Consider the following 27,234-nt stretch of genomic DNA (forward strand, 5'->3'; position numbering starts at 1 on the left):
GTCAAATAGATTTTGTATCATTAACATTCTCTAATTAAAGTACAAATAATTATATTTTGTATCTTAGGAACATTCTCTAATTAAAGTACAATTAAATATATTTTGTACCTTGGGAACATCCTCTAATTAAAGTACAAATAATTATATTTTGTATCTTAGGAACATTCTCTAATTAAAGTACAATTAATTATATTTTGTATCCTAGGAACATTCTGTTAATTAAAGTACAATTGAATATATATTGTATCTTAGGAAAATTCTCTACTAAAAGTACAACTAAATATATTTTATATCATGAACATTCTCTGATTAAAGTACAATTAAATATATTTTGTATCTTAGGAACATTCTCCGAGGAGTTAATGAAATGGCTTTGGATTATCCATTCACGTAACATAGTCTTAAAACTTCTATGTTTTAAGAGGCTAACTTACTTAAAAAAGAATTAAAAACTGCCTGGCCAAGAAATTCAACTTCCTAGAGGTGATCCTTGCCAGTTCTTTAAGTAATTTATCAAGACAAGCAAAGAAATAACTACTAGAATGATTAAAAAAAGTACTATTAACTGAATCAACCATCAAACAATTAAGGATGTTAAGAAAATATCTTTGCAGGCGTCTGGATATATACGAATATTATTGAAATATTGTTATCGTTTGAATCACGAATGTTGTACTTCAGTTATAACCATCATTATGAATTAATATTAATATTAGGCATGAAAGATCATAATAATATACTCAATGTAGGACGAAGCAAATGAACTCACTCTAGAGAAGGAAATATTGCATTAGAGTACAATAACTTTGATATGATGACACAGTGCTCAAGTAAAAGGCTTGAAGATTGATGAAATTAAAAGAGAAATGTCATTAGAATTTGCTCTAAACAGACTTGACCAATTCTTGTGGGACTTAACAAAAGGAGAGCATTATCTAAAATTATCTAAAAGAATTCTTATTCCCATTTTAAAAATCTGTTTTAAAAATCTGCATGTCTCTATACCGTTTTCTATGGAAAGGAATAACATTGCGAGTTTTAACTCTTTGTGCATATCATACATGAAAGGTAATATGGAAAATGCTTGGCTTACTAACTGTAGTTAAAATCCTTCATTTGTACATAACTGATAACCTTTTTGTCATTTCCAAAGGCACTCTTCAATTGGGTAAAATTATATTATATAATCCATCAGGGGAAACACATGCATTATATATATATATATATATATATATATATATATATATATATATATATATATATATATATATATATATATATATTATATGTGTGTGTGAAATTTACTTATATAATCAACCAGGGAAAACACATGTAATATATATATATATATATGTATATATATATATATATATATATATATATATATATATATATATATATATATATATATATATATATATGTACATCGTGACATTTTTTGGGTAAATGGCTAATGGTAAGTGAGGTTACAAGCTTTACATTGTTTTTCATAACCGAAGGTGATGCTCATATCATGTTGCAGCTGTTTCAACATTTATATAATGGCTGTCTTCGGGGCACCATTTAATATCTGCCCACAGCTCTTTAAACTATTAACTTATGACTTAATTTGGGGGTCACCATTTAATATCTGCCCACAGCTGTTTCAACTATTAACTTATGGCTTTCTTTGATATGCCATTCAATATCTTGCCACAAAGGTTTCAACTATCAACATATGGCCGTTTTCGCGACACCATTTGATTTATACCCACAGCTGTTTCAATTATTAACTTGTGGCTTTGTTTTGGGCACCGTATAATATCTGTCCACATGTATATGCTACCCCTTATACACTGCTTTACTATTGATTATGTCCAAAATATTCATACACATCCTAGTGTGCCACGTACAGCTTTTCCCATACTTTCAAACTTCTCAAATAACTTTTTCAAGACCAAACCTTATCCTACCACGAAGCATCCTGGTATACCAAATAATGTTATGCTTATATAATTCTTATATTTTCTTTAGTCACCTTTGCCTTTATAATTTGTGTGTGTATATTATTTGTCTATATAAACTCTGTCCCTGAAAGACTACCTGAGCAATGATTTTTTGCTTTTAGAGATCTTGAAGACTCCGATAAAGAAATTCACTACTATGTGGTTATTGAATCAACGTGCCTTAATATTATTTGTCAAGGTAAAGTGATATATTTGCTTTGGGATCGTAACCCTCTGGAAATGGATCGATTGTGAAATATGTGAAAAGTCCAATGCCTACCACTATGACTACTACTAAATTAACATTGAGTATGATTTTAGCAAAGCGGTTCTGTTCGAGCGAAGTTAGTGCTTGCAAGTCTTCCTCCAAACTGTCCTTATTTTCTTGGCTGTCTGGCAAGGAGTCAAGACCACAGAACCATGTGCAAGACTTCTTGACACTTGATAGGCATTTGTTTTCACCTTCACTGTTCATTAGAGTTGCTTGACTCCCCTCTGGAAGATAACAATAAGAAATTATATAATTTTTACATTTACATTGAGGTAACATTCCACTTGAACATTTGCAATTGTCATCACAGTTTTGTGTTTATATAGTTTAATAATCTTTGAAGAAAGGATTTTGTCCACGCAAAGTCTTCTCTGATCCTTGCAATTAACATACAGTAGCAAATTTATAAAATTTACACTGAAGTTTAATTATAAATACTTCAAGGTTATGCAAAAAGTAAAGCCTATTGCATCATATAGTTAAATGCTGTTAAGAGTAAAACATTATTTATCTTTAGATGATAGTGCGTGGACTTACATTATCAACTTTTTAATAATTTAGTATTTACTTATAATGTAAGTATCCATTGAGTAAAATCAAAGCGGATAAAAAATATTTTGAAGACTGGAACTAAGAGCAAGTACAAAATGGAGTGTAACAATGTCTTTGACCTTAGGTCCATGTTTTACATGGATTTAAGTTTCCTTTAGGCTCTTTCCTAGTCACTGTATATATCTCTATATGTATGCAAAAGTTTTATTCTTTTTCTTTACTTACCAATTGTTGTTTCCTGCGGTACTTCTAATTGTATGTCACCTACATGCCTTGCCTGTTGATCTAAGTCGTCTTCTCTTTTGCCAGTGTCAAAGCGCGTAGAATATGTTGTCCGTATCAGCTGTAAGAGAAAAGTGGATAACTATTCATGTGAATATCTAATATGCCCCTTGTTTCTGATATGATTTGTTTAATTATAGCCAAAGTCAGTATGGAATACACTGTATTTTATTGAAATAATGAAATTACCCTTTTTTTGTGAATGTTTTGGCACTTATTTCAGTAGGAAACTTTACTAACCATATAATCCTTTGATGGTTCTGTCATATAAGAAACAATGACTACAATTATTCCAGTAAGCCAGAAAAGTATTGTTGCAAAATACATGAAGTTAAGCTTGATCACTGCCGGCCTGGTGTCTTCCTGCCCACAACTTGAAGTACCGTAAGAGAAATCGAGGATCATTCGTATACTTCCTATAGCCAAACCTGCCATGAGAGCCCAGAAGGCTCCTTTTTCATTCATTCTTGGCCACATAACAGCCAAGGCATACACGCAAGCAATGGGCGGGGCCAAGTATGCTGCTATTTTCTGGATGTATATGAATAACTGGCCATCTTGTAAGTGTTCAATTATAGGAACCCATGCTATTGATGTTAAGACCAAGATGACAATGAATAATTTTCCAACTATGAGCAATTCGCGCGTCTTAGCTTTTGGACGTATCTTAGACCACAGATCTAGAGTAAACAGAGTCGAGGCAGAGTTAAAAATGGACGTCAAATCGCTCATAAGAGCAGCTAGCATCACTGCCATCATGAAGCCTTTTAGTCCTGCTGGCATGATACCAACAACCAGTCGAGGATAGGCAGAGTTATAGCAAGACGAGGATGACCCGCAAGCTCGCATGCATTCTTCAGGCAAAACGCAAGCAACGTCATCCGGGAATAGTGTTCGGGATATCATTCCTGGTAGAATGATCACGAAGAAAGGCAAGATTTTGATGTAGGCTGTAAATATTGTCGCACCTTGAGCGTGAGATAGAGATTTGGCAGCAAGTGTTCGTTGAATCATCATCTGCAAAAGATGGAGGTTCATTAGTCCTGCCATTACATCTTTTAAGATTTATGAATTATAAATGCCCTAATGAATGAATGAAGAATTTTGCCAAAAAACAAATGTTTTCGAGTTTGGATCATTTACTCCTGGTTATATTTATGCATCAACTACATTAATAATACAAGCTAAGATATAACCCTAATTGGAAAAGTAGGATGACATAAGCCTTAGGGCTCCAACAGGGACAGTAAGGAAATAAGGAAATAATTAAAATATATATGAGAAGTGATGAATAAAATATATAAAATATCATAAGATCAGTAACATCGTTAAAATAGATCAATCATCCTATAAAATATGAAGTAATCATTAGAACCACGGGCTGCACCAACACAAGGTATGCTGAACATAATTGCTATTTAACCCAACCATTCTAGAATGTCATAATTGACCTTAAATTTTCACCAGTTTTTCAAATGAAATATCAGAAAAAATATTCTTGATGAAAATTAACATCAAATCAGAAATATTGTATGTTACAACTAAAACCTTTTTAGTATGCACTACATAAACTTATGTATATTACTTGTTTAAGTAATTTTTTCATTTTTTTTTACAAAAGACCCTTTCTTTTATTATTCTAGGCTAAGTATAAGACTAACTTTTACCGTGATGTAGATTTAATGTATTATAAGTGTCTTTAAAAAGGCGCTTGAAACACACAAGTGTTCCAAGGTCCTTATAGGGCAGGAAAGGATGTTGTATAAGGATTTACAGAATTCTGACCATCCTTTGGTATTCAGATCTTCAAAAAATATAGCATTCACCACATAGCACTAGACATGCAGTTAATGCTATCTAGAAGTTTTATTCTAGCTATGACTAAATTGTTGAATGGTCTTTGTATTCAAATAGTTTAATCTGAGGATCTTTAGAAACTCAAAATTGGGGCATAGGTTTTTGTTGAGCTAGTTGATAAAGTCCTCTTTCCACAGTCTATATGTTACTAGTTACAACTTGTCTTTTAATAATGTTTTTAGAAGCGAAACGTGAAACCCATGGTAGTGTCTAGAACCTGGGATAGCGATATTAGAATTGGAGCTTAGTATACTTGATAGTAGAAGGCTGGAAAAGCCAAGAGTTCTGGGTTATAATGGTAACAGTTCTTAAGTCAGATCCTCTCCTAAGTCTTTTAGGTGTTACAGAATGCAGTTTACCACCATTAATTCTTGTCTCATAAAAATAGCAAAAGTAATGTTTAAGATGCTAAATGTCACTGAAGATGAAGAATAGAGTTGCTATGCCTGTACACTTAACCATCTGAATGGAGAAGTGAATGGTGACAAAAGAATTAAGGCAAATCATACCTGCTTACAACATTGATATAAATACTGTTTATATCTGAGATGAAATATTTTCATAATTATAGAAAACAACAACTAGAAAATCAGTGAAGGAAGCCTAATGTAAATGAGAGTCGTGCAAAAACATTATGAACAATGGAAATATACGAAAATAACATGGCAAAAAATTACTTTTAGAAATGAAAGCACAGTTAAAACACCATGAATAGTGTAATACCCGCAAACTAGAGATACAGCATGTGTAAACAGTAACAGAAAAACTCCTGTCTGTTTGTACGAAGCTATTCAGAAGCGATTAAGATTATAAATGAAAAGGAAATCAGCATTTATGCATGTTTGAAATTTGTAATTTTGATATTACTGGTGGCCATTAAATAATTTTTGGTTGGGAAAGGGCAGGAATCAGTTGACACCAGGAGACATGAGATGTAAATATTTGATGGTAGCTAAATGCTTCATGTTCAGCAAGAGGAAACCAGTCCTGTTACATCAAATGCAGGCACCATGAATATAGAGCAAGAATTTATTCATAAATGTTGTACTGAATTATTTTAAATTGTACATATTATATAATGAACTATGAGTGAACCTTTTGCCAGCAGAAGAACAGATGTCTATGTTCCACTTGAGGCAATAACTACTGATTCAAGAAAAACTCAGATTTATGAAAATGTGTAAAGTTTTGTTGGAGCTGTGGATGGGAAGAACAAGAACATATCAGTAAAGTACAATTTTGATTCAACATCACAGAAAGCTCTCAAAGGCAAGGAAATATACTCCAGCCCCAACTCAAATGTGTTGCACGAGCACTGGCTTGAAATGTGCGGATAGTGTGTCACATGACCAGATTTCTTCTATCCAATGATTAAAGTTTATCCCTTGGAAAAGAATAGTGGTACACTCAAAATAGCATACTTTAATGTTCCTAGTACACCTAATCTAATTAGGTTTGTCTTCTCATACAAAGAGTTCAAAAAGCATTGCAATAATTTTTGCGCAGGCCACACAGACTTTTTTCCCTGTACAAAATCGTGTTCTTATGATGGAAGCGAATGTTCAAATTCAGCTACTGAGAAACTAATTTGGATGATGGTTAGGAAGACAATTAATGTGATAGGGGCTGGGTATGGTGTCCTAAGAGTGGAGTATTTTGGCAAAAAAATAATTCTTATTAGTAATCTGTAATATGGTGGTCATCACTTCAGGTTTTGCCTAAGAATGATTGGTTCTTCAATATTTCTGCTTGTTATAAATCAGCAGCTACTTTTCCATTCTTTGTTATACACATGTTGTTATAACATAATTAAAGGACAGAATTTCTTGCTTCTTTTGAATACATTGATAGAAGCTGTCACAGACGTTTGGAAACCCTGTACAAAATGGTAGGAGGCTTGCAAACGTTGTTGAGCATGAAGATGTGTATTGCTGTGTGTTGGTCTTTCGGTATTTGCTGCTTAGCTCGGTACTTGTAAGTGTGATGGCAGAGGGTAAATTTCCCTACAGTGTTATAGGTGCTGGAGATCAACGAAGGAGGTAGTGAACAGAAAGAAAAAGATCAGCATAAAACGACTAGTGGATCACCATACAGTATACCATTTCTGCTGCTTAGGCATCCTCAGTACGAGGAGGACCCAAGGAAGTTGTGGACATCAACTTGAGTCCATGCAGCAGGACATCAAAGCTATTCTGAGGACACATTGGAAATGTTCCACCGTACCGTTGGTTGCAGGGTTGTAAGAGGCATCTGATGAAGGGTGATACCGACAAGATACCCTAATGATGTCCACAATTCATTGGTGAAGGTGGTGCCCCTGTTGGAAGTAATATATTCTGACATGCCAAATCTTTCTATCCGTCCAGAAAATAATGAGCCATGTTGCTTCTTTCATGGGGATGGCTTCAGGCTAACGATTGGCGCTATCGCTATCAAGGACTGTGAAAAGGTACCAGTATCCTTGTAATGTGGGTAGGGAGCCAACACCGTTAATGTAAATGTGCGTAAGACGATGCTTAGGTTGAAAACTTCCCACACCTGAATCCATGTATCTATGCACCTTTGAAGTTTGACTTCAAGTGTAGGCGCAGACCCAATCCTTGACATCTTAAGTGATGCTATCCTATACAAACTATGACTTCAGTAGCTGTGTTGTAGGTCATCGTGAGTGATGTGTGAAGCCATGGATCAAGTGAAACACTTGTCCTGCATGAGGCAAGTATCTACGGGTGTGGCCTACCAGTACTGATGTCACAGAAGGGGGTGGTGTTGGAGCCATCAGAAGAGATATCTCTCCAACGGAGAGACATGCAGGAAGTCCTGTAGGCTGGTTAATTGGGGTCCCAGAGTTGGGCTTCTGTTAATGTTTTGTAATCCATTCCAAGGTGGATGGCAGCCAGTGTGTCTCTGGATGAAATTCAGAATTACTGGGGGTGTGTTCAATGGTACACTTGTATTCAGAAATAGCAGAGATGTCATCGTTGAATAGTTATCCCCTTCATCAGGAGTGGAGATGTTGATGGAGTTCTTGAAAGTGGGGAAGTGGCTGTTCATAAAGGAGTCCACTCTAACCATCAGGTCCTTCATAAGCAAGATCCCGACAGGTGTTGTACCCAAATGGTAGGTTCATTTTACGAGGAGAACCGTCTGCAGCTGCTGAACACCGATAATTTTTCTGAAGGTCAATGACACTTTTGATCCCCCAACAGTTGTTGAGAGAGCTAGAAAATCTTGGCTATATGGGCAGCTAGTAACAGTAAGTACTGCTCCAGAGGATATGATTTGAGGGCATTGTACTGTATGGGGCGTCCCTTTGCTCGCAAAGCCTACTGAGATTTCTGGGAGGATGTTGTTGAAGATTTGAGCGAGGATGTAGTCTGCTTTTTTGCTTGATGCGGAACTGAACCTCATCGCAATGTAACCAGACAAACATTTCTATTGGTGAAGGGTGGGAGTTTCACTGTGGTAGCGTGGAAAGATGAGAGAATACGGCAGACGAGGCATTGTTTGTGGAACTCCACATATCACCAATGTGACGTTCTTGGGAGAGATAAGAACTGGAAGACGAATCCAATTAACTAACTTTAATTTGTGAAAAACCGGTATTTATATAGTCCAAGGATGACAATTACCTGTGTACATTCAATGACTTTCTTATTTATTTGTATGTGCATTGCTTGTTGCACATGCATCACAAAATAATAGTTTTCAACTCCTGAGATTATGAAAGGTCAAACAATTTGGGTTTATAGACTGTTAAGAGATTCAGTGACCAACTAAGATGTAATCACTTATTACACTCTTCAGTTCAACCGGCTATTATTTCAATTTAACAGTTTTCGAGGCCCCATGTGATAACAATAAAAATATACATAATCATAATGAAGTTTACTCATCTTTAAGTGAAGGTATGGTTGAAATCCTTAAAATGAGTATGGAAAAAGAAAAAATTTCAGCTCATTGCCACTTTCAATCTGCTACAATCAATGATTTCTGAAATAATTGTTAACTCATATGTTTCACCCCTTGGAAACAGGAAACTAAGGAAATTTAAATTGCAAAATTCATAATCTTACCCTGTGCCCTGAGACTTACCTGGTCAGCACACCAATACCATATTGACGCTGGCGTTTGACCCAAAAGAAATGCAGGCCAAGGTAGGTCAGAATTCACAGGGTCGCGGAGCATTACCCATGAATCTGCTCTAGGTACACCGCAGGTTGTGTTTTCGTAAGTGAGTTTCGGTATAGCCTGCATGTACTTGTATTGTAGACTTTCGTATCCACCGATCTTTTGGAAACCTGTATAAAAGTGAAATGTGGTTATGTATTTCATACAGATAAGGACTAAATGGGAAACGGAAAAGGAGAAAGAATAATTAGAAGTACTTATGGTAAGATGCCAATAAACCTGCTTTATGAAATATCAATAAGAGATAACAATAAACAGTAATAATGATTATTATTGAATAATAAAACTAAATATTACAATAATTGATATTATGATTATTATCACAGAAATCTAACCTTCATTGAACAAGAAAAATCCCAAAGGCACTAATGGGGAAATTAGCCAACTATGGAAAAGTTGAAAAATTTAAACACTTTACTAAGGAAAATTATTCTACAGATGTTTTGGCATTGACGAAGATATGAAAACATTGCTTAAATGGGAACGTCTCAGCGAAAATCAATTAATGTTGTAACCGAGATAACCCAGTTAACACAAAAAGGCTCATAGAACCTCCCATCAGTTTTGCAAAATTTCTTCATTGCGTGGGAATGGAAGCACTGCCTCCCTAAGCTACATGATATAATCGTCCAGTGGGTAGACACTCCTTGCTGCTGTTTATCAGTATAACCAAGTACTCCAATCTGAGCTTGGGCATGAGACTGGACTAATTCCAGTTGGTCACAATCTCCACATTGGGACAAAATAAAAGAAGTCTGTCTCGATCCTGGAAAAATATGCTCTTGGTGGAGTACATAGCCAATCGTTGAGACCCCTCAAGAGTGAATCTCGTTCCAGTGGGCATAAGTAGAGACAAGCTTGATCATCTTTCCCTCCGTCATCCCTACATTAAGGGGTCAGTTGTCTGATGTTCCATCTCAAATGCCTTATATGAAAGGCATCTTCTTTCACCTAACTTCTCTCCATATCATCCTTAACCTTATCTCTCTATCTAATTTTTTGCCTCCCTATAGATCTTCCCCCCTTAACAGGTTCCTCTCAAGCTCTTCCCATTCCTTCCACACCATCCCATTCTCTGTGATGATTTTTCACCTAGCATCAAGAATATCATTTATAATAATGGACAACAGTATTGGGATGGTTTAGTTGATAGTAAGATGAGAGAAATGACGAATGTTATATCTCCTTGGAGATATAAAATGATGTCTTGAAAGTGGGAGACTACTTTTTGTCATCTCCGCATTGGTCACACTCAGTTGCCACACAAGTTCTCGCTAACTGGCCAACACCATCCATATTGCAACGACTTTTTGGTACTCCTGATAGTGAGGCATTTGTTTACTGAATGCCCCACTTATAACACCTTGATGAATAAATATCTGTTTGAGGCCTGAGGTGATTTGTCATACTATGCTAGCAGTATTTTTAGATTTATTTCAGGAGCAGGTCTTCTGAAAGATGTTTACCAGATAACTTATACAAGGACATCTTTACTTATATTGTTTAAAATTGATTTTTCTTTTATTCCTTATTTATAACAAATTATATCGGCATCAATTACCTTAGATGTCAGGATGCCAGAAAATTCTCAATCGATCAATCAATCCCCACCATCCATTCTCAACACGTGGCCACACCATCTCATTCGTGACACACTTATCACCTCTGTATATTTACTATGCCTGCCATTCGTCTTGTATCATCGTTTCCCAATCTTTCAAGCAATTAGAGACGAATGTAATCCCCCTACATAATATTAACAGAAAAATTAAATTATTAGATTAAAATGACCAGGAAGATACCCACCCATGACCATAACAACCAGTGAGCCAATGATCATGATGAAGAACTGAAGTGTGTCAGTGTAGATGACAGCTGCCAGGCCACCAGTCATTGTAAATAAGGTGGTTAGGGCAAGGAGTGCTATGATGGAGCCATAGATGTCCCATTTTAAGGCTTGATTGATGAATAAAGCTCCCGAATACAAGTCAACCTGTAGAAGAAGAGCTTTTTAACAATTACTCCAGTTGTTTCAGTGGTCTTATTTTATCTCTTACACACACACACGCAGAGATCAAGGTCTAGATATGCGTATTTAGACCTTGGCTTGTCCGAATTCATCGGTTTTCTGTACACACAATTATGATACTATTGATTTGCTGCTACAGAATGAGTTAACGAGTACTATCATGAATGTGATATAAATGCTAGTTAACATACGTTCAACTATTATCATAGATTTTTTCTATTATGTATCAGGCATGCCTACCTAACTTAACATATTGTTTCAGTAATTTTCTTATAATGTCATTTTTCTCTTAAGTAAATAAGATATTATTGAGCTCACTTGATTTTACTTTTATTCGTTGGATAATTTTTGTTTCGGTGAAGAATTTATATTCTTTTTACACATCCACAGTACAGAGTAAATATTTAACTTATCTACAGATCATATTTCCTATAAAAGAGGAGAATAAGATTTTTTTCATACTCATCCAACAACGCAATCATAGTAATTTAGATTGCATCTGAATCTTCAATATCTAATATGATTTGAGTGCTAATTTCATGAAGTTTTTTATTTTAGTTTATAGTACTATCTCCTGATGATACTTTTTGACATCACTTTAGTTTGTATTTCATTCAGTTCGATTGGTGTGTAAGGGTAATTTTACAAAGGATTGTCTTTGGACAGTAATTCATTCATGTGCTAACAGTTGTCTCTGAAAAGTAAAGCCATGAAATTAATTTAAGACTTAAAAAATTCACCTGTGCAAAATAAGCATTTGTATTACACTGAGTAGTTTTTCTAGTCTTTCAGCTCTTCATTTAAAAATAGTGAAAATTAGTTTAATTTTCCCAACTTGCTTAGGGCCATTTGACCTATTTTAGCTTATAACATTTCATGTCTTGTCGGAATAGTATTATTATTATTATTATTATTATTATTATTATTATTATTATTATTATTATTAGCTAAGCTACAACCCTAGTTGGAAAAGCAGGATGCCGTAAGCCCAGTGGCTCCAATAGGGAAAATAGCCCAGTGAGGAAAAGCCAAAAATAATACATAACAAGAAACTTTTTTATGATATGCAGGAATTATGATAACTGTAAACTGAAAAAAAAACATGCATTCATAAAAACAAATGATTAAAACATAAGTAAAGCTCTATGAAGCTGGGTACACGAATAAACTTTTGTAAAATACATTTTCCTATGTCACACCTTCCAGGAGAAATTTGTCTAATTACGTCTTTAGGAACAAATTTAGGTATATCTAAGACTAAAAATAATCTCGAAAAGTTTATTGAAATCTTTAGTCTGAATGATACATACTGTAAAGGCAAGTCTGAAAACGAATAAGACGTCAGTGTTATTGTTCATACGCTAAAGCCTTAAGCAAAATTATATTTCAAAACCTTACCTTGAAATTTCAGGAGACCTCGAGCTCAATGCATCCTAAAGAAAAGAATAAATATATACCAGAGGTTCCTATCAGTTCTGAAGAATGTCATATTGGTTGATACTGAACTTATTTGTATGAAAATTCATACAAGAATTCACACGAAATAATCTCTTAAACTTTAAAGAAAAGGGACTAGAAAAATCTTTGCACTTAATCTATAAAAGTTGAGGAAGAAAACTATCTTTTTGTGCCTTTTGAAAATAGATTTTTGTAACAAATTCACCTTAATTAGATTAAAGAATCTAATGGTTTACCTTCTCGAAGCCTAGAAGTCTGTACAAAGAAAACCTTCGCATTAAATTTAAAGTCGAGAAAAAACATTTTTTTTTTGCCTTAAAAAACAGTTTTAAGAACAAATGCATTTTTTTTAATAAAAAATCTAATGTTTTACTTTCTCGAAGCGTAGAAGCCTGTAAAAAATAACCTGTTGAATATATTTCGTTTAGGTTCACTCAAAACAAAACTTTTGCAATAAATTTAAAATGGAGAAAAAAATTTTTTCTGATCCTTTAAAAACACTTTTAAGAACAAATGCATCTTGTTTGGATAAAACCGTCTAACGTTTTACCTTCACGAAGCCTATCAGCCTGTAAAAATATACCATATTAAATATATTTAGTTTAGGGTCACTCAGATGTCAGAATGCACTTTGACATATTAATGTTATTGCTTTAATTAATGAACTTACGGATATTTTGGTGAAGATGTAGAGAACTAGTGAAAGACAAGCTAAGTACATTTGTATTCTCTTCCCACCAAATCTCTTCCTCATATATTCGGGTACTGTTGCCACCTGTAGAAGAAAAATGAAAAATAATTACTTCTTCATTAGAAAAGTAAAAGGGAACTTAATAAGAAAGAACACAAACACTTAGAAAAGAAGACTTAATTTTTTTCATTTTCACCTCAGCTTTTCTTCAATCTTTCTCTCTATTCGTAGTTTTTTTTTTTTTTTTTTTTTTTTTTTTTGTGATAAAACATTTTTGGAATAGTGATCACAGTTCATCTCACGAGGTACACAGTAGTCATTACGTAAAGGTCAAACTGCCCCTGACCTTTTAGCTTTTGTTTTTCCCTCCTGCGGTCCAACCTTTCAACTTCGAGGGTACTGTACCACCCTTGTGTCACACGAGCGTACATAGAAACGTCATTTCTCTTTTTTATATATATTATCCTTTGTATTTTCGCTCTCCCCTCGCACTGACAACAACTTCTATTAACCTGTCGGCCTACTTCATTGTTAACTGTTAACAGAACCGGTTGCCGGTTGGACAAGAAATAGTATGTATTTTGTGACCTTCTTGCCGGGAACTAGTGTGTATGTATACTCGATGTGTCGTAATAAAGTTACTCGCCCTTGACTCACAACCTACTCTTGGCCCGTCACAGTACCTTATTCAAACGCTTAAAAATGTGTACATTAATTTGTAACCTTATGACTTCAACACATTACTGAAGGCACTCCCCGGCACCAACACTAGGCCTTACTCCCCAAATTTCATAATCCATTCGGTATACAGTTCATAAATGCCTCCGTTTCTAGTTCACTGCTGGACAAAAGCCTCAGATATGTCAGTTCATGTCTGGGGTTAGGCCAGTTTTCATCATCACGCTGGCCAGTGCGGATTGGTGATGGTGGGAGATTTCCGTCTCGTCGCTCACAGTTACCCTACCTAGTATGGGTGGCCCTGACTAGTACAGCTGTGCTGATCATGGCGATACGCAAACCCTTTCACTACGTTAAGGTGTCACCACACAGATTAAAATACTTGATCATTTTGCTTTCACATTGCTCTCTGATGCATATATATTTTTATATATTATATATAAACTTACATGTATAAGTGTGCATATATATTTATATATATGTGTGTATGTGTGTATGTATGTATGTATACATATCTCTATATGTGTATTTTCATATATATATATATATATATATATTATATATATATATATATATATATATATATATATATATATATATATATATATATATATATATATTTATGTATATGTGTGTATTTATGTATTTATATATATATATATATTATATATATATACTGTATGTATGTGTATATATATAAAGAGAGAGAGAGAGAGAGAGAGAGAGAGAGAGAGAGAGAGAGAGAGAGAGAGAGAGAGAGAGAGATACACGCACGTTCCCTCAAATATAACAGGTAAACACGCCATAAGGAAAAGCCATTAACACGAGCACATATATACGTCGATAACGAAAAGGGCCAAAGCTTTGTAATGGTATACTTATTAGTTCCCGGAAAAACGACAATAGAACACCAAGGAAACGATAAATTTTACTTTATTTTCCCTTCTATACCAGTGATTACTCGTGGCAGTACCGTGAATAATAATTCACTGGATGAATGCTGTGAATGGGAAAATGATAGTAAGCATTTTTCACCCTTATAGGTAAGGCTTGTTTTGATTTTGAAAGGGATATTTTTGTCCATGTCAGAATACCTTGAGAGGCCATTTTGATAGTTATTGATAAGTAGTTTATCAAATATATATATATATATATATATATATATATATATATATATATATATATATATATATATATATATATATATATATATATATAAGGTACTAATTTATTAGGTTGATAATGATTTAAACCAATTATGTAGACTGAAAAAGACATTGTTAAGATATAGGCACCATTTATAAACTTTATTTGTCAAATATTGCAATTAATTAGGCAATTAGACTGTACAAATATGTACATGTTGAGAGAGAGAGAGAGAGAGAGAGAGAGAGAGAGAGAGAGAGAGAGAGAGAGAGAGAGAGAGTTTGTTCATGAGTCTTCTCAAGTGTATGTATCATTTTGTAGAAACATTTCATAGCAAGCGCATGAATATCCTAAATGTATCCTGAATATATAATGTATGCTCATGTATCATTTTGTGAAAATGTTTGTTAGCAAACTCGCGCGCTCGCGCACACAAATGTAGGTCGTGTATGTAGGAGAGACGCCTTTAGGCTTGTAAACAGCGTAGCATGATATCAGCGTTATTACTGGTGCTCAGCAGAATGTTGATTAAATACTGCCACTAGTAACGCAACGCTTGCATTTTTTATGAAATTACCAGCAGGTAATGAGGGGAATGTTTGGGACCACTTTCCTTAAAAAAAAAAAAAAAAAAAAAAAAAAAAAAAAACTTGTACACTGTCTTGCCATACGCAACTCCTTTTTTTACGTTTCTTTGTAGTACATCATTCATAATCATCTCCTTCTATATCTATTTACGCAAAGGGCATCGGTTAGATTTCGCCAGTCGTCTCTATCTTGAGCTCTTAATTCAATACTTCTGCACTCATCTACATCATGCTTCATAGTCCTCAGCAATGTAGGCCTGGGTCTTCCAACTCTTCTAGTACCTTGAGGAGTCCAGTTTAAAGTATGGTGAACTAATTTGTCTTGGGGAGTGCGAGAGAGCATGCCCAAAGCATCTTCATCTACCCCTCATCGTGATCTCATTCACATGGCAATCGTGTAATCTCTTATAGTTTAATTTCTATACATGTCTTGCAATTTAACTTTCAATATCCTTCTGAGGGCTTTGTTCTCAAATCTACTAAATCTATTGGAGATTGTTTCATTGTCATACCATTACTCATGTCCATATAATAACACCGATCTCACTAAACTGATATATAGTCTGAATTTTATATTTAATTTCAGGCGATTTAATTTCCAAATTTTACTTAACCTACCCATTGTCTGCTTTGCTTTTTTCAATCTTCCACTAAACTCTATTTCTAAAGACCCTGTATATATTGGAGATCACAGTTCCTAAATACTTGAATGATTCTACCTCATTAATCCTTTCTCCTTCCAATGATATTTCATCTTCCATTGCATAATCCGTTCTCATCATCTCTATCTTTCTTCTATGTGTCTTCAGCCCAAACCCATGTGATATTTCATGCATTCTGGTAAGCAAGCATTGCAAATCCTGTGGTGTTCTGCTAACAAGGACATCAGCATCAGCATACTCTAGGTCTGCTACCTTAAGGCTTCGCTTATATCATAGATACGTATTTTTCTGGTAGGCCAGAACTTCCAAAATTCTTTTAAAGAGTCTGTCGGAGCCATAACAAGAGAGTGGTGGAATTCAGCTTTATTGTATAATGTTAGAAGAGACTATAATGCACCTTTATATTGACTTATTTTGCTTTGCTCAAAAGTGGTATACGAATGCAAATATTCATCTTAAATCTATTTATTTCTATCGGTGCTATTTTTAGTCTTTTATTTTATTCTCACCTTCTTGTATCACACCTCTGCCATTTTGGATTTTCCAGGAATCAGGTAGAAATCGTACCCAAAAATATTATGAAGTTGAAACGTTATGGGTTAGATATGCTGAGGCAGGAACATTTTTTTAGATATCCCATATCATTATGAGCGTAAATGTTTATGGATGCACCAGATATAGATAGAAGTAAGTGATATCTTAGTATTCCACCACAATAGGGTTTTGGTGGCCGATGTGGTAACGTCCCTGACTGGTGAACGCCAGACTGGGGTTCGAGTCATTCTCGCACTCGTTTGTTTCTTTGGCCGCTGTAACCTCATCATCCTTGTGAGGTAATGGAGGGAGGTTTGGGGGGGGGGAGCCTATAGGTCTATCTGCTGAGTCATCAGCAGCCATGGCCTGGCCCTCCTTGGTCCTAGCTTGTGTGGAGAGGGGGTTGGGTGCTGATCATATGTATACAGTATATGGTCAGTCTTTAGGGCATTGCCCTGCTTGATAGGGCAATGTCACTGTCCCTTGCCTCTGCCATTCATGAACGGCCTTTGAGCCTTTAAATAGAGTTTGCCTGGCCCTCCATGGTCCTAGCTTGGGTGGAGAAGGGGCTTGGGTGCTGATCATATGTATACAGTATATGGTCAGTCTTTAGGGCATTCTCCTGCTTGATAGGGCAATGTCACTGTCCCTTGCTTCTGCCATTCATGAGCGGTCTTTAAACCTTTAAATAGTATTGTTGATAAAATCTTGTTTGTTCAGTGTTTGCTCTCGTTAGGTAAGAATGGTAATTTTGTCAAGAAAAAGGTGTAAAAAACCTAAAATCAAAATAGATTATACTTACTCCACTAGCTATGAATACTGGTAGGAAGACCCATCCCATCAACTGCAGAAGAATGATGGACTGAAAATAAAAAATATGAAACATAAATATTATTATTATTATTATTATTATTATTATTATTAGCTAAACCATAACCCTAGTTGGAAAAGCAGGATGCTATTAGCCCGAGCGCTCCAATAGAGAAAATAGCCCAGTGAGGAAAGGAAATAAGGAAATAAACTACTAGAGAAATAATGAACAATAAAAAATATATTAAGAACAGTAACAATATGAAAATAGATCTTCCGTTTATAGACTATAAAAGCATAAAAAGAGCTGGAGGAAGAGAAATAAGATAGAATAGTGTGCCCGAGTGTACCCTCAAGCAAGAGAACTCTACCCCAAGACATTGGAAAACTATGGTACAACTCTTTAGTCTTGGGTAGTGCCATAGCCTCTATACCATGGTCTTCCACTGTCTTGGGTTAGAGTTTTCGTGCTTGAGGGTACACTAAGTCACTCTATTCTATCTGTTAACTTATTTCCTTGCCGCACTGAGCTATTTCCCCTTTTGGAGCCCTTGGGCTTATAGCATCCTGTTTTCCAACCAGGGTTGTAGTTAAGCTATTCATCATCATCATTATCATAATAATAATAATAATAATAATAATAATAATAATAATAATAATAATATCAACAAACGCATATGGGGATACCTTTTAAATCTACAGATTAACAGATTTTACTTTAAATATTCCCCATTGATTAATTGAGAAGGAAAATAGAAATCTCTCTCTCTCTCTCTCTCTCTCTCTCTCTCTCTCTCTCTCTCTCTCTCTCTCTCTCTCTCTAAAATAAATCTTATGTAGAAATCAGCTTGATTATCAATTCCTTTACATTGGATAAACTAGTTTTACTTACGTTAAAGTTGAACGCTCCAACGCCAATGCCCCCAGCTGCTCCAGATCCAGCCAGGCCGATAAAATGCTCCGAGCCGATGTTGCTGGCGAAGAGAGATGCTCCCACCTGGAAAGAGTCGTACCTTGAATACATGAACTTCATTTTTGATTACTACTACTTCCAGAAGACTAAAATAACTGCTAGATAATTGCTCATACAGCGTCTATTACTTTTAGAACGGTTACAGAAAACTGAAATTACTACTACTACTACTACTACTACTACTACTACTACTACCACTACTACTACTACTACTACTTATATTATTATCTCCGTCCTTACTCCTAGATTTGAGTATAATCAAGTCCTGTCTCAGTACAAGAAGCTTCAAAGACAAGTCCCTACTACTACTACTGCTACTACTACTATTATTAGCTCTATCCTTACTCCTAGATTTAAGTATAATCAAGTCCTGTCTCAGTACAAGAAGCTTCAAAGACAAGTCCCTACTACTACTACTACTGCTACTACTACTATTATTAGCTCTATCCTTACTCCTAGATTTAAGTATAATCAAGTCCTGTCTCAACGCATGAAGCATCATAGACAAGTCCTGACTACTACTACTACTACTACTACTATTACAACTACTACTACTGCTACTGTTATCTTTATCCTTACTCCTAGAGTTGAGACGACTATTATTATTATCTTTATCCTTACTCCTAGGTTTGAGAATAATAAAGTCCAGTCTCAAGGCAGTAAGTTTCAAATAAAGTCCCTACTACTACTACTACTACTACTACTACTACTACTACTACTACTACTACTACTGTTATATTTATCTTTACTCATAGATTTGTGACTATTATTATTATTATTATTATTTTTATCCTTACTCCTAGATTTGCGTATAATCAAGCCCTGTCTCAACACGGGAAGCTTCAAAGAAAAGTCACTACTACTACTACTACTACTTTTGCTTCTACTACTACTGCTACTACTACTACTACTACTACTACTGTTATATTTATCCTTACTCATAGATTTGAGACTACTATTATTATTATCTTTATCCTTACTCCTAGATTTGCGTATAATCAAGTCCTGTCTCAACGTGGGAAGCTTCAAAGAAAAGTCACTACTACTACTATATTTATCCTTACTCATGGATTTGAGACTACTATTATTATCCTTATCCTTATTCCTAGATTTAAGTATAATCAAGCCCTGTCTCAACGCGGGAAGCTTCAGAGACAAGTCCCTACTACTACTACTAGTAGTAGTAGTAGTTTCCATAATATTATTGCAAGTGTTCCGGTTAATTAGTTTCGTAGTGGCATAGTAACGACTGTTCTCTAAGAATGACAGATAATAGATGGACAAGAAGATTAACAAAATGACTCCCTATAGACTGGAACAGAAGCAGGCGAAGGGAGAGAAGACGATGTATTGACGAGATAAGAAAATATGCCGGTATAGAATGACACAGAAAGACGACAAACAGACGGGAGTGGAAGGACATGTCTTGAGGCCTTTGTTCTGCAGTGGACTAAAAACGGTTTAAATTTTAATCGTCTATAGATGAAAGGGTTTTTAGATTTCGTCTACCACCAACCGGGAATTTCATGATCTATTGAAAAGTATTCAATTACATCTTGAGAGTGCTGAATCCTTCCTGTATTATTATTATTATTATTATTATTATTATTATTATTATTATTATTATTATTATTATTATTACTTGCTGTCTCACAGCAAGTAATAATAATGATAAGAGTAATAATAATAATAATGAGTCCCTTGTTAGGCTGAAAGGAACGTAGAGAGTAGAGGTCCCCTTTTTTGTTTTGTTTCATTTGTTGATGTCGGCTACCCCCCCAAAATTGGGGAAAGTGCCTTGGTATATGTATGTATTACTTGCTAAGCTACAATCCTAATTGGAAAAGCAGGAGGCTATAAGCCCAGGGGCTCCAACAGGCAAAATAGCCCAATGAGGATAGGAAACAGGGAAAAATTTAATATTTTAAGAACAGTAATACTAAGATAAATATTTCCGATATAAACTATAAAAACTTTAACAAAACAAGACGAAGAGAAATAAGATAGAATAGTGTGCCCGAGTGTACCCTCAAGCAAGAGAACTCTAACCCAAGACAGTGGAAGACCATGGTACAGAGGCTATGGCACTACCCACGACTTGAGAACAATGGTTTGATTTTTTAGTGTCCTTGTCGTTTATTCATAGGTAGTCCAACTTAACTTACTGGCGTTGCTCTACTAGCTGTGGGCGCTGTGATATGCAAAATTTTAGAGACTATTTTACTAAAATAGTTGTTGATTATGATTACAGTCTAAGGTTTTGTTGGTCTATTGGAAAAGTCCCTGATTGGCGATCGTCGGACTGGGGTTCGAGTCCCGCTTAAGCTCGATAATTTCTTGTAGTGTCTGCAACCTCACCATCTTTGTGAGCTAGGATGAGTGGTTTGTGAGAGCCTATGGGTCCACCTACTGAGTGATCAGTAGCCATTGCCTGGCCCTCCCTTGTACTAGCTTGGGTGGAGAGGGGACTAGGGCGCTGATCATATGTATATATGGTCAGTCTCTAGGGCACTGTCCTGCTAGCTGGGGGTATTGTAAATGTCCCTTATGTACCAACCGTGTGTCTCACGATCATACATAATTCATTTTGTATATATTATGCTTGTATCTTCGCTCTTCCCTCGCACTAAAAAGAACCAGAATAAACATGTCTGCATTTCTCCTATGTAACATTGTCTGTTTCTCGAACATGTAATTTCCTGTTGCCTTGAGGTTTTGTATATAAAGGAGAGTGTTCTATAATAAATTAACTCAGTTGCTTTCACACTGCCTTTAAGTTCACAACCTTCTCTCGGCCCGTCACACTTACCTCTGCCATTCATGACGGCGTTTAAACCTACTTGGGAAGCGAGAATAGATACGAGATCTTTTTCGCTGATTGGGACTCATTCGTGTGTGTACTTCAAAGCGGCTACAAAGGGAATGTAAAGATATTGTCAGGTACTGTGGCCCCCCAAAATATACGCTACGCACGTCAATCCGCAGAACGGATTGGAAGTGATCAATACGCTTATTGAAGTACCTGTTGCTATGATATTCCTTACAGCAAACATCGAAAATGTATATTTATCTTACTCAGTGCCCCTCTAGTCATTCTACTGTTATCCAGGTCTAGAATTAATTATAGATGTAGAAAGGACCAGATATTCCTATTGAAAAACTAAAAAAGAATTTATTATACTTACAGAAAAAAATTTCCTAGAAATAAACAATACGTACACACGCAAAGTGAACTATGAAAAGAATATGAAAAATTTATCTGGAATTTTTTTTGTGGCCTGATTGGTAACGTCTCTGCCTGGTGTTTGCCAGACGGGGGTTCGAGTCCCGCTCAGACTCGTTAGTGCCATTAGTGTCTGCAACCTTACCATCCTTGTGAGCTATTGTTTGGGGTGATTTTGGGGGAGCTTATAGGTCTATCTGCTGATTCATCAGCAGCCATTGCCTGGCCCTCCCTGGTCATTTCTTGGATGGAGAGGGTGCTTGGGCGCTGATCATATAATATATATGGTCAGTCTCTAGGGCATTGTCCTGCTTGCTAGGGCAATGTCACTGTCCATTGCCTATGCTATTCATGAGCGACCTTTAAACCTATGAACCTGTCGGGAAATTTATTTGGGCGGGGCTAGGGCTGGGAGGTGGGGGTTCAAGAACAATGGTATACCTACCGGAAGCCAGCTCATGTGCCTCCCCGCTAAGAAGTAGCCGGAAACCGTGCCTCGGTTGGGACGACATAGTGCCTGGAACAGTAAAGAGAGATGATACTTAAGATGTTTTACATATATTGTTGTTGTGGTTGTGAGTTCTTCTGTGAGAATATAGTGTTGTGAATGTTTTATATTTGATATGTGTGTGTATATATATATATATATATATATATATATTGTATCAATATATATTATATATACATTATGTATATATATACATATATATGTATCCATATATATGTATGTATGTATGTATATCTATCTATTTATATATACATTATACATACATTGTATATATATACAGTATATGTATATATTATGTATATATATATATATATATATACACACATATACATATATATATACACACACACACACATATATATATATATATATATATATATAGTCACAAATACACTCATGAATTTTTAACATCATTAATTATTTACATCTAAAATAATAATTTATGTAATAAACCATATGGAAAAGTGAAAATACTGTGTGAATCCCGATTAGTTTTATTCGTCTCAACCGTATCAGGATTATTACCTTATTTTAATTTTTCCTTATAGTTTGTTGTATCTGGGCATCACATGTTCCTGTGAGTTTTACAAACACACACACACACACACACACACAAAGTGATATACAGGTGGAGGACATCAAAGAGTAAAGCTAGAACATTTAATTATAAATAGAAGTGAACACGAGACACTTTTTATGATATTTTTATTCTTTTATATTCTTATAGTATTCATTTTTATTATATTTTTATTCTTTTATATTCTTATAGTATTCATTTTTTATGATATTTTTATTCTTTTATATTCTTATTGTATTCATTTTTTCTGATATTTTTATTCTTTTATATTCTTATAGTATTCATTTTTTATGATAGTTTTATTCTTTTATATTCTTATAGTATTCATTTTTTTATGATAGTTTTATTCTTTTATATTCTTATAGTATTAATTTTTTATGATAGTTTTATTCTTTTATATTCGTATAGTATTCATTTTTTATGATATTTTTATTCTTATATTCTTATAGTATTCATTTTTTATGATATTTCTATTCTTTTATATTCTTATAGTATTCATTTACACATCTATCTTCAAGGATCTTTCATTTTCCACTTCTCTCATTGCATCACATAACTTATCGTATTCCAAGGACATTAGAATAACGAGAAAACAAAGGTTTTTATATTCTTTTAGTATCACATTTATATCTCAGTATCTTGTATTTTCCAGTTTCTCTCATTGTATCACATAACTTATCTTATTCCAAGGACACGAAAATAACGAGAAAACAAAGATTTATTCTCTGAAGTATAATACAAAGAACAACTAGCTACCAAGGACAGAGGAAATAATTAGATAAGGAGCTAAAATATTCATCATCATCTCCTCCTACGCTTATTGACCCAAAGGGCCTCATTAAGATTTCTCCAGTCGTCTCTATCTTGAGCTTCTAAATCAATACTTTTCCATTCATCATCTCCTACTTCGCGTTTCATAGTCCTCAGCTGTGTAGGCCTGGGTCTTTCAAATTTTCTAGTGCTTTGTGGATCGCAGTTAAATGTTTGGTGAACTAATATCTCTTGGGGAATGCGAAGAGCATGCCCAAACCACCTCCATCTACCCCTCACCATGATCTCATCAACATACGGCACTCTAGTAATTTCTCTCATAGTTTCATTTATAATCCTGTCCTGCCTTTTAACTCCCAATATCTTTCTGAGGGCTTTGTTCTCAAATCTACAAAATCTGTTAGATATTGTTTCATTGTCCTACCACGACCTTTGTCTATATGGTAACACCGATCTCACTAAACTGATATATAGTCTGATTTTTATATGTAATTTCAGGCAAAAATATTATGGTCGAGGAAATATTTTGGATTACTGAATTTGACAAGGAAACAATTACTTAGACCTTTATTGATATTATGTGATTAAAATTATATACAAGTTCTCTAGCTTGAGGGTACACTCGGGCACACTTCAATCTAGTTTCTCTTCCTCTTGTTTTGTTAAAGTTTTTATAGATTTTATAGGAAATATTTATTTTAATGTTGTTACTATACTTAAAAATTTAATTTTCTTTATTTCCTTTCCTTACTGGGCTATTTTCCCTGTTGGGGCCCCTGAGCTTATAGCATCCTGCTTTTCCAACTAGGGTTGTAGCTTTGCATTTAATAATAATAATCATAATATTAATAATCAGAAATTTTAATGAAAAATGTAAATCTTCAAGATATTGACAAATGGCAACATTCCCTTTTTTTAAAGGCCTCTCATGAATGGCAGAGGCAAGGGACAATGACAAAGCCCTTGAGACTGAACACAAATATAAATGATCATCCCCAAGTCCCCTCTTCACCATACCTAGGACCAAGGAGGATCAGGTAATGACTGCTGATGACTCATTGGTTAGACCTATAGGCTCCCCAAACTATCCTTAAACATTGTAACTATTTCAACCATTAAAAAGTGTGCGGACGGACGTGCTGCTTGCAACAGGGCTAGACTTTGCAAGGACTAAAAGATCTTTCCACTCCCTGCCTTTCCTTTTTTAGTCGCCTGTACTACCAGGTGGCTTCTCAAACTTATCTAACAACACACGAGGGTATGCCCCTCACTGTTTTACTTCTGTCGTTCTTCCCTTTCTCCCTATTCCTTATACCTTTCCAGTTCCTGCCTACGGAATATAAACTGGATTGTATCCAGGGGTACTCTTCCTCTCCCCTTATTCCCCACATCCTTATCCTTAATATCCTTAGCTCAGAAGGATGATGAGGTTGCAGACACTGGAAGCAACTATCGAGCTTGAGGCCTGTCTCGAACGCCAGTCCAGCATATCGCAAGACACGGACGTTTCCATTATTATTATTATTACTAGCCAAGCTATAACCCTAGTTGGAAAAGCAAGATGCTATAAGTCCAAGGGCTCCAACAGGGAAAAATAGCCCAGTGAGGAAAGGAAATAAGGAAATAAATAAATGATGAAAACAAATTAACAATAAATTATTCTAAAAACAGTGACAGCGTCGAAACAGATATGTCCTATATAAATTATTAACAACGTCAAAAACAGATAAGTCATATAAACAATAAAAAGACTCATGTCAGCCTGGTCAACATAAAAACATTTGCTCCTACTTTGAACTTTTGAAGTTCTGCTGATTAAGCTACTACAACTTATAAAACTCATTGTTGCATTTGATAATCTACATCAATTATTTGGAATAGTTTAGTGATGTGGAAAAAGGAAGAGCCGATGCATAGATGGTGGGAAAAGGGAATTGGAAAAGAAGTATGCAGAAAGTGGCGGTGTATGTGAAAGATAAATGTTTTGATATATAGTTTTTTATTTTCTGAAGAGGAAGGGAGGTGGTCCCTTCGAAAACTCAAAATAAATTTCCTTCATAATTTTGTGGGTTACCTCCTTTTAACATACATACACGGAAAATTGTGTTTTAATGTATATTGATATATACACATATATGGACATTTATAATTTCAGTAAAAAGAGTCGTAAAATATTTCTATTTACGCATATATACACATACGCATTTATAATTTCAGAAAAAAGTCGTAAATTATTGCTATATACGCATATATACACATACACATTTATAATTTCAGAAAAAAAGTCGTAAATTATTGCTATATACGCATATATACACATACACATTTATAATTTCAGAAAAAAGTCGTAAATTATTGCTATATACGCATATATACACATACGCATTTATAATTTCAGAAAAAAGTCGTAAATTATTGCTATATACGCATATATACACATACACATTTATAATTTCAGAAAAAAAGTCGTAAATTATTGCTATATACGCATATATACACATACACATTTATAATTTCAGAAAAAAAGTCGTAAATTATTGCTATATACGCATATATACACATACACATTTATAATTTCAGTAAAAAAAGTAAATTATTGCTATATACGCCATATATACACATACACATTTATAATTTCAGTAAAAAAAGTAAATTATTGCTATATACCCATATATACACATACACATTTACAATTTCAGTAAAAAAAAGTAAATTATTGCTATATACCCATATATACACATACACATTTATAATTTCAGAAAAAAAGTCGTAAATTATTGCTATATACGCATATATACACATACACATTTATAATTTCAGTAAAAAAAGTAAATTATTGCTATATACGCCATATATACACATACACATTTATAATTTCAGAAAAAAGTCGTAAATTATTGCCTATATACCCATATATACACATACACATTTATAATTTCAGAAAAAAAGTCGTAAATTATTGCTATATACCCATATATTCACATACACATTTATAATTTCAGTAAAAAAAGTAAATTATTGCTATATACGCATATATACACATACACATTTATAATTTCAGTAAAAAAAGTAAATTATTGCTATATACCGCATATATACACATACACATTTATAATTTCAGAAAAAAAGTCGTAATTATTGCTATATACGCATATATAGCACATACACATTTATAATTTCAGTAAAAAAAGTAAATTATTGCTATATACCCATAGTATACACATACACATTTATAATTTCAGAAAAAAAGTCGTAAATTATTGCTATATACACATATATACACATACACATTTATAATTTCAGTAAAAAAAAGTCGTAAATTATTGCTATATACACATATATACACATACACATTTATAATTTCAGTGAAAAAAAATATATAAAATTTACAACTGAAATGAAAGTTTTTTTTTCTACATTTAGGCCAGCTCTGTACGAGCATACCTTGA

The 27,234-nt window shown here is 34.4% G+C and overlaps 1 protein-coding gene across 1 annotated transcript in view; it reads right to left on the reverse strand.

Annotated features, from left to right (window-relative positions):
* Nucleotides 1-1,399: 1,399 nt before the first annotated feature.
* Nucleotides 1,400-27,234, reverse strand: part of LOC137622912 (sodium/mannose cotransporter SLC5A10-like) — a 37,289-nt gene continuing 11,454 nt past the window's right edge. The window contains exons 2-10 of the mRNA XM_068353472.1: nt 22,375-22,446; nt 18,626-18,730; nt 17,726-17,785; nt 13,296-13,400; nt 10,945-11,131; nt 9,043-9,248; nt 3,331-4,107; nt 3,034-3,151; nt 1,400-2,480 (exon numbers count right to left, since the gene is read on the reverse strand). Of these exons, the coding sequence (XP_068209573.1) occupies nt 2,173-2,480; nt 3,034-3,151; nt 3,331-4,107; nt 9,043-9,248; nt 10,945-11,131; nt 13,296-13,400; nt 17,726-17,785; nt 18,626-18,730; nt 22,375-22,446 (1,938 nt within the window). The 3' untranslated portion in view covers nt 1,400-2,172. The remainder of the gene's footprint in view (nt 2,481-3,033; nt 3,152-3,330; nt 4,108-9,042; nt 9,249-10,944; nt 11,132-13,295; nt 13,401-17,725; nt 17,786-18,625; nt 18,731-22,374; nt 22,447-27,234) is intronic.

This window comes from Palaemon carinicauda, chromosome 2 (assembly GCF_036898095.1).
Source record: "Palaemon carinicauda isolate YSFRI2023 chromosome 2, ASM3689809v2, whole genome shotgun sequence".
Taxonomy (NCBI): Eukaryota; Metazoa; Arthropoda; class Malacostraca; order Decapoda; family Palaemonidae; genus Palaemon; species Palaemon carinicauda.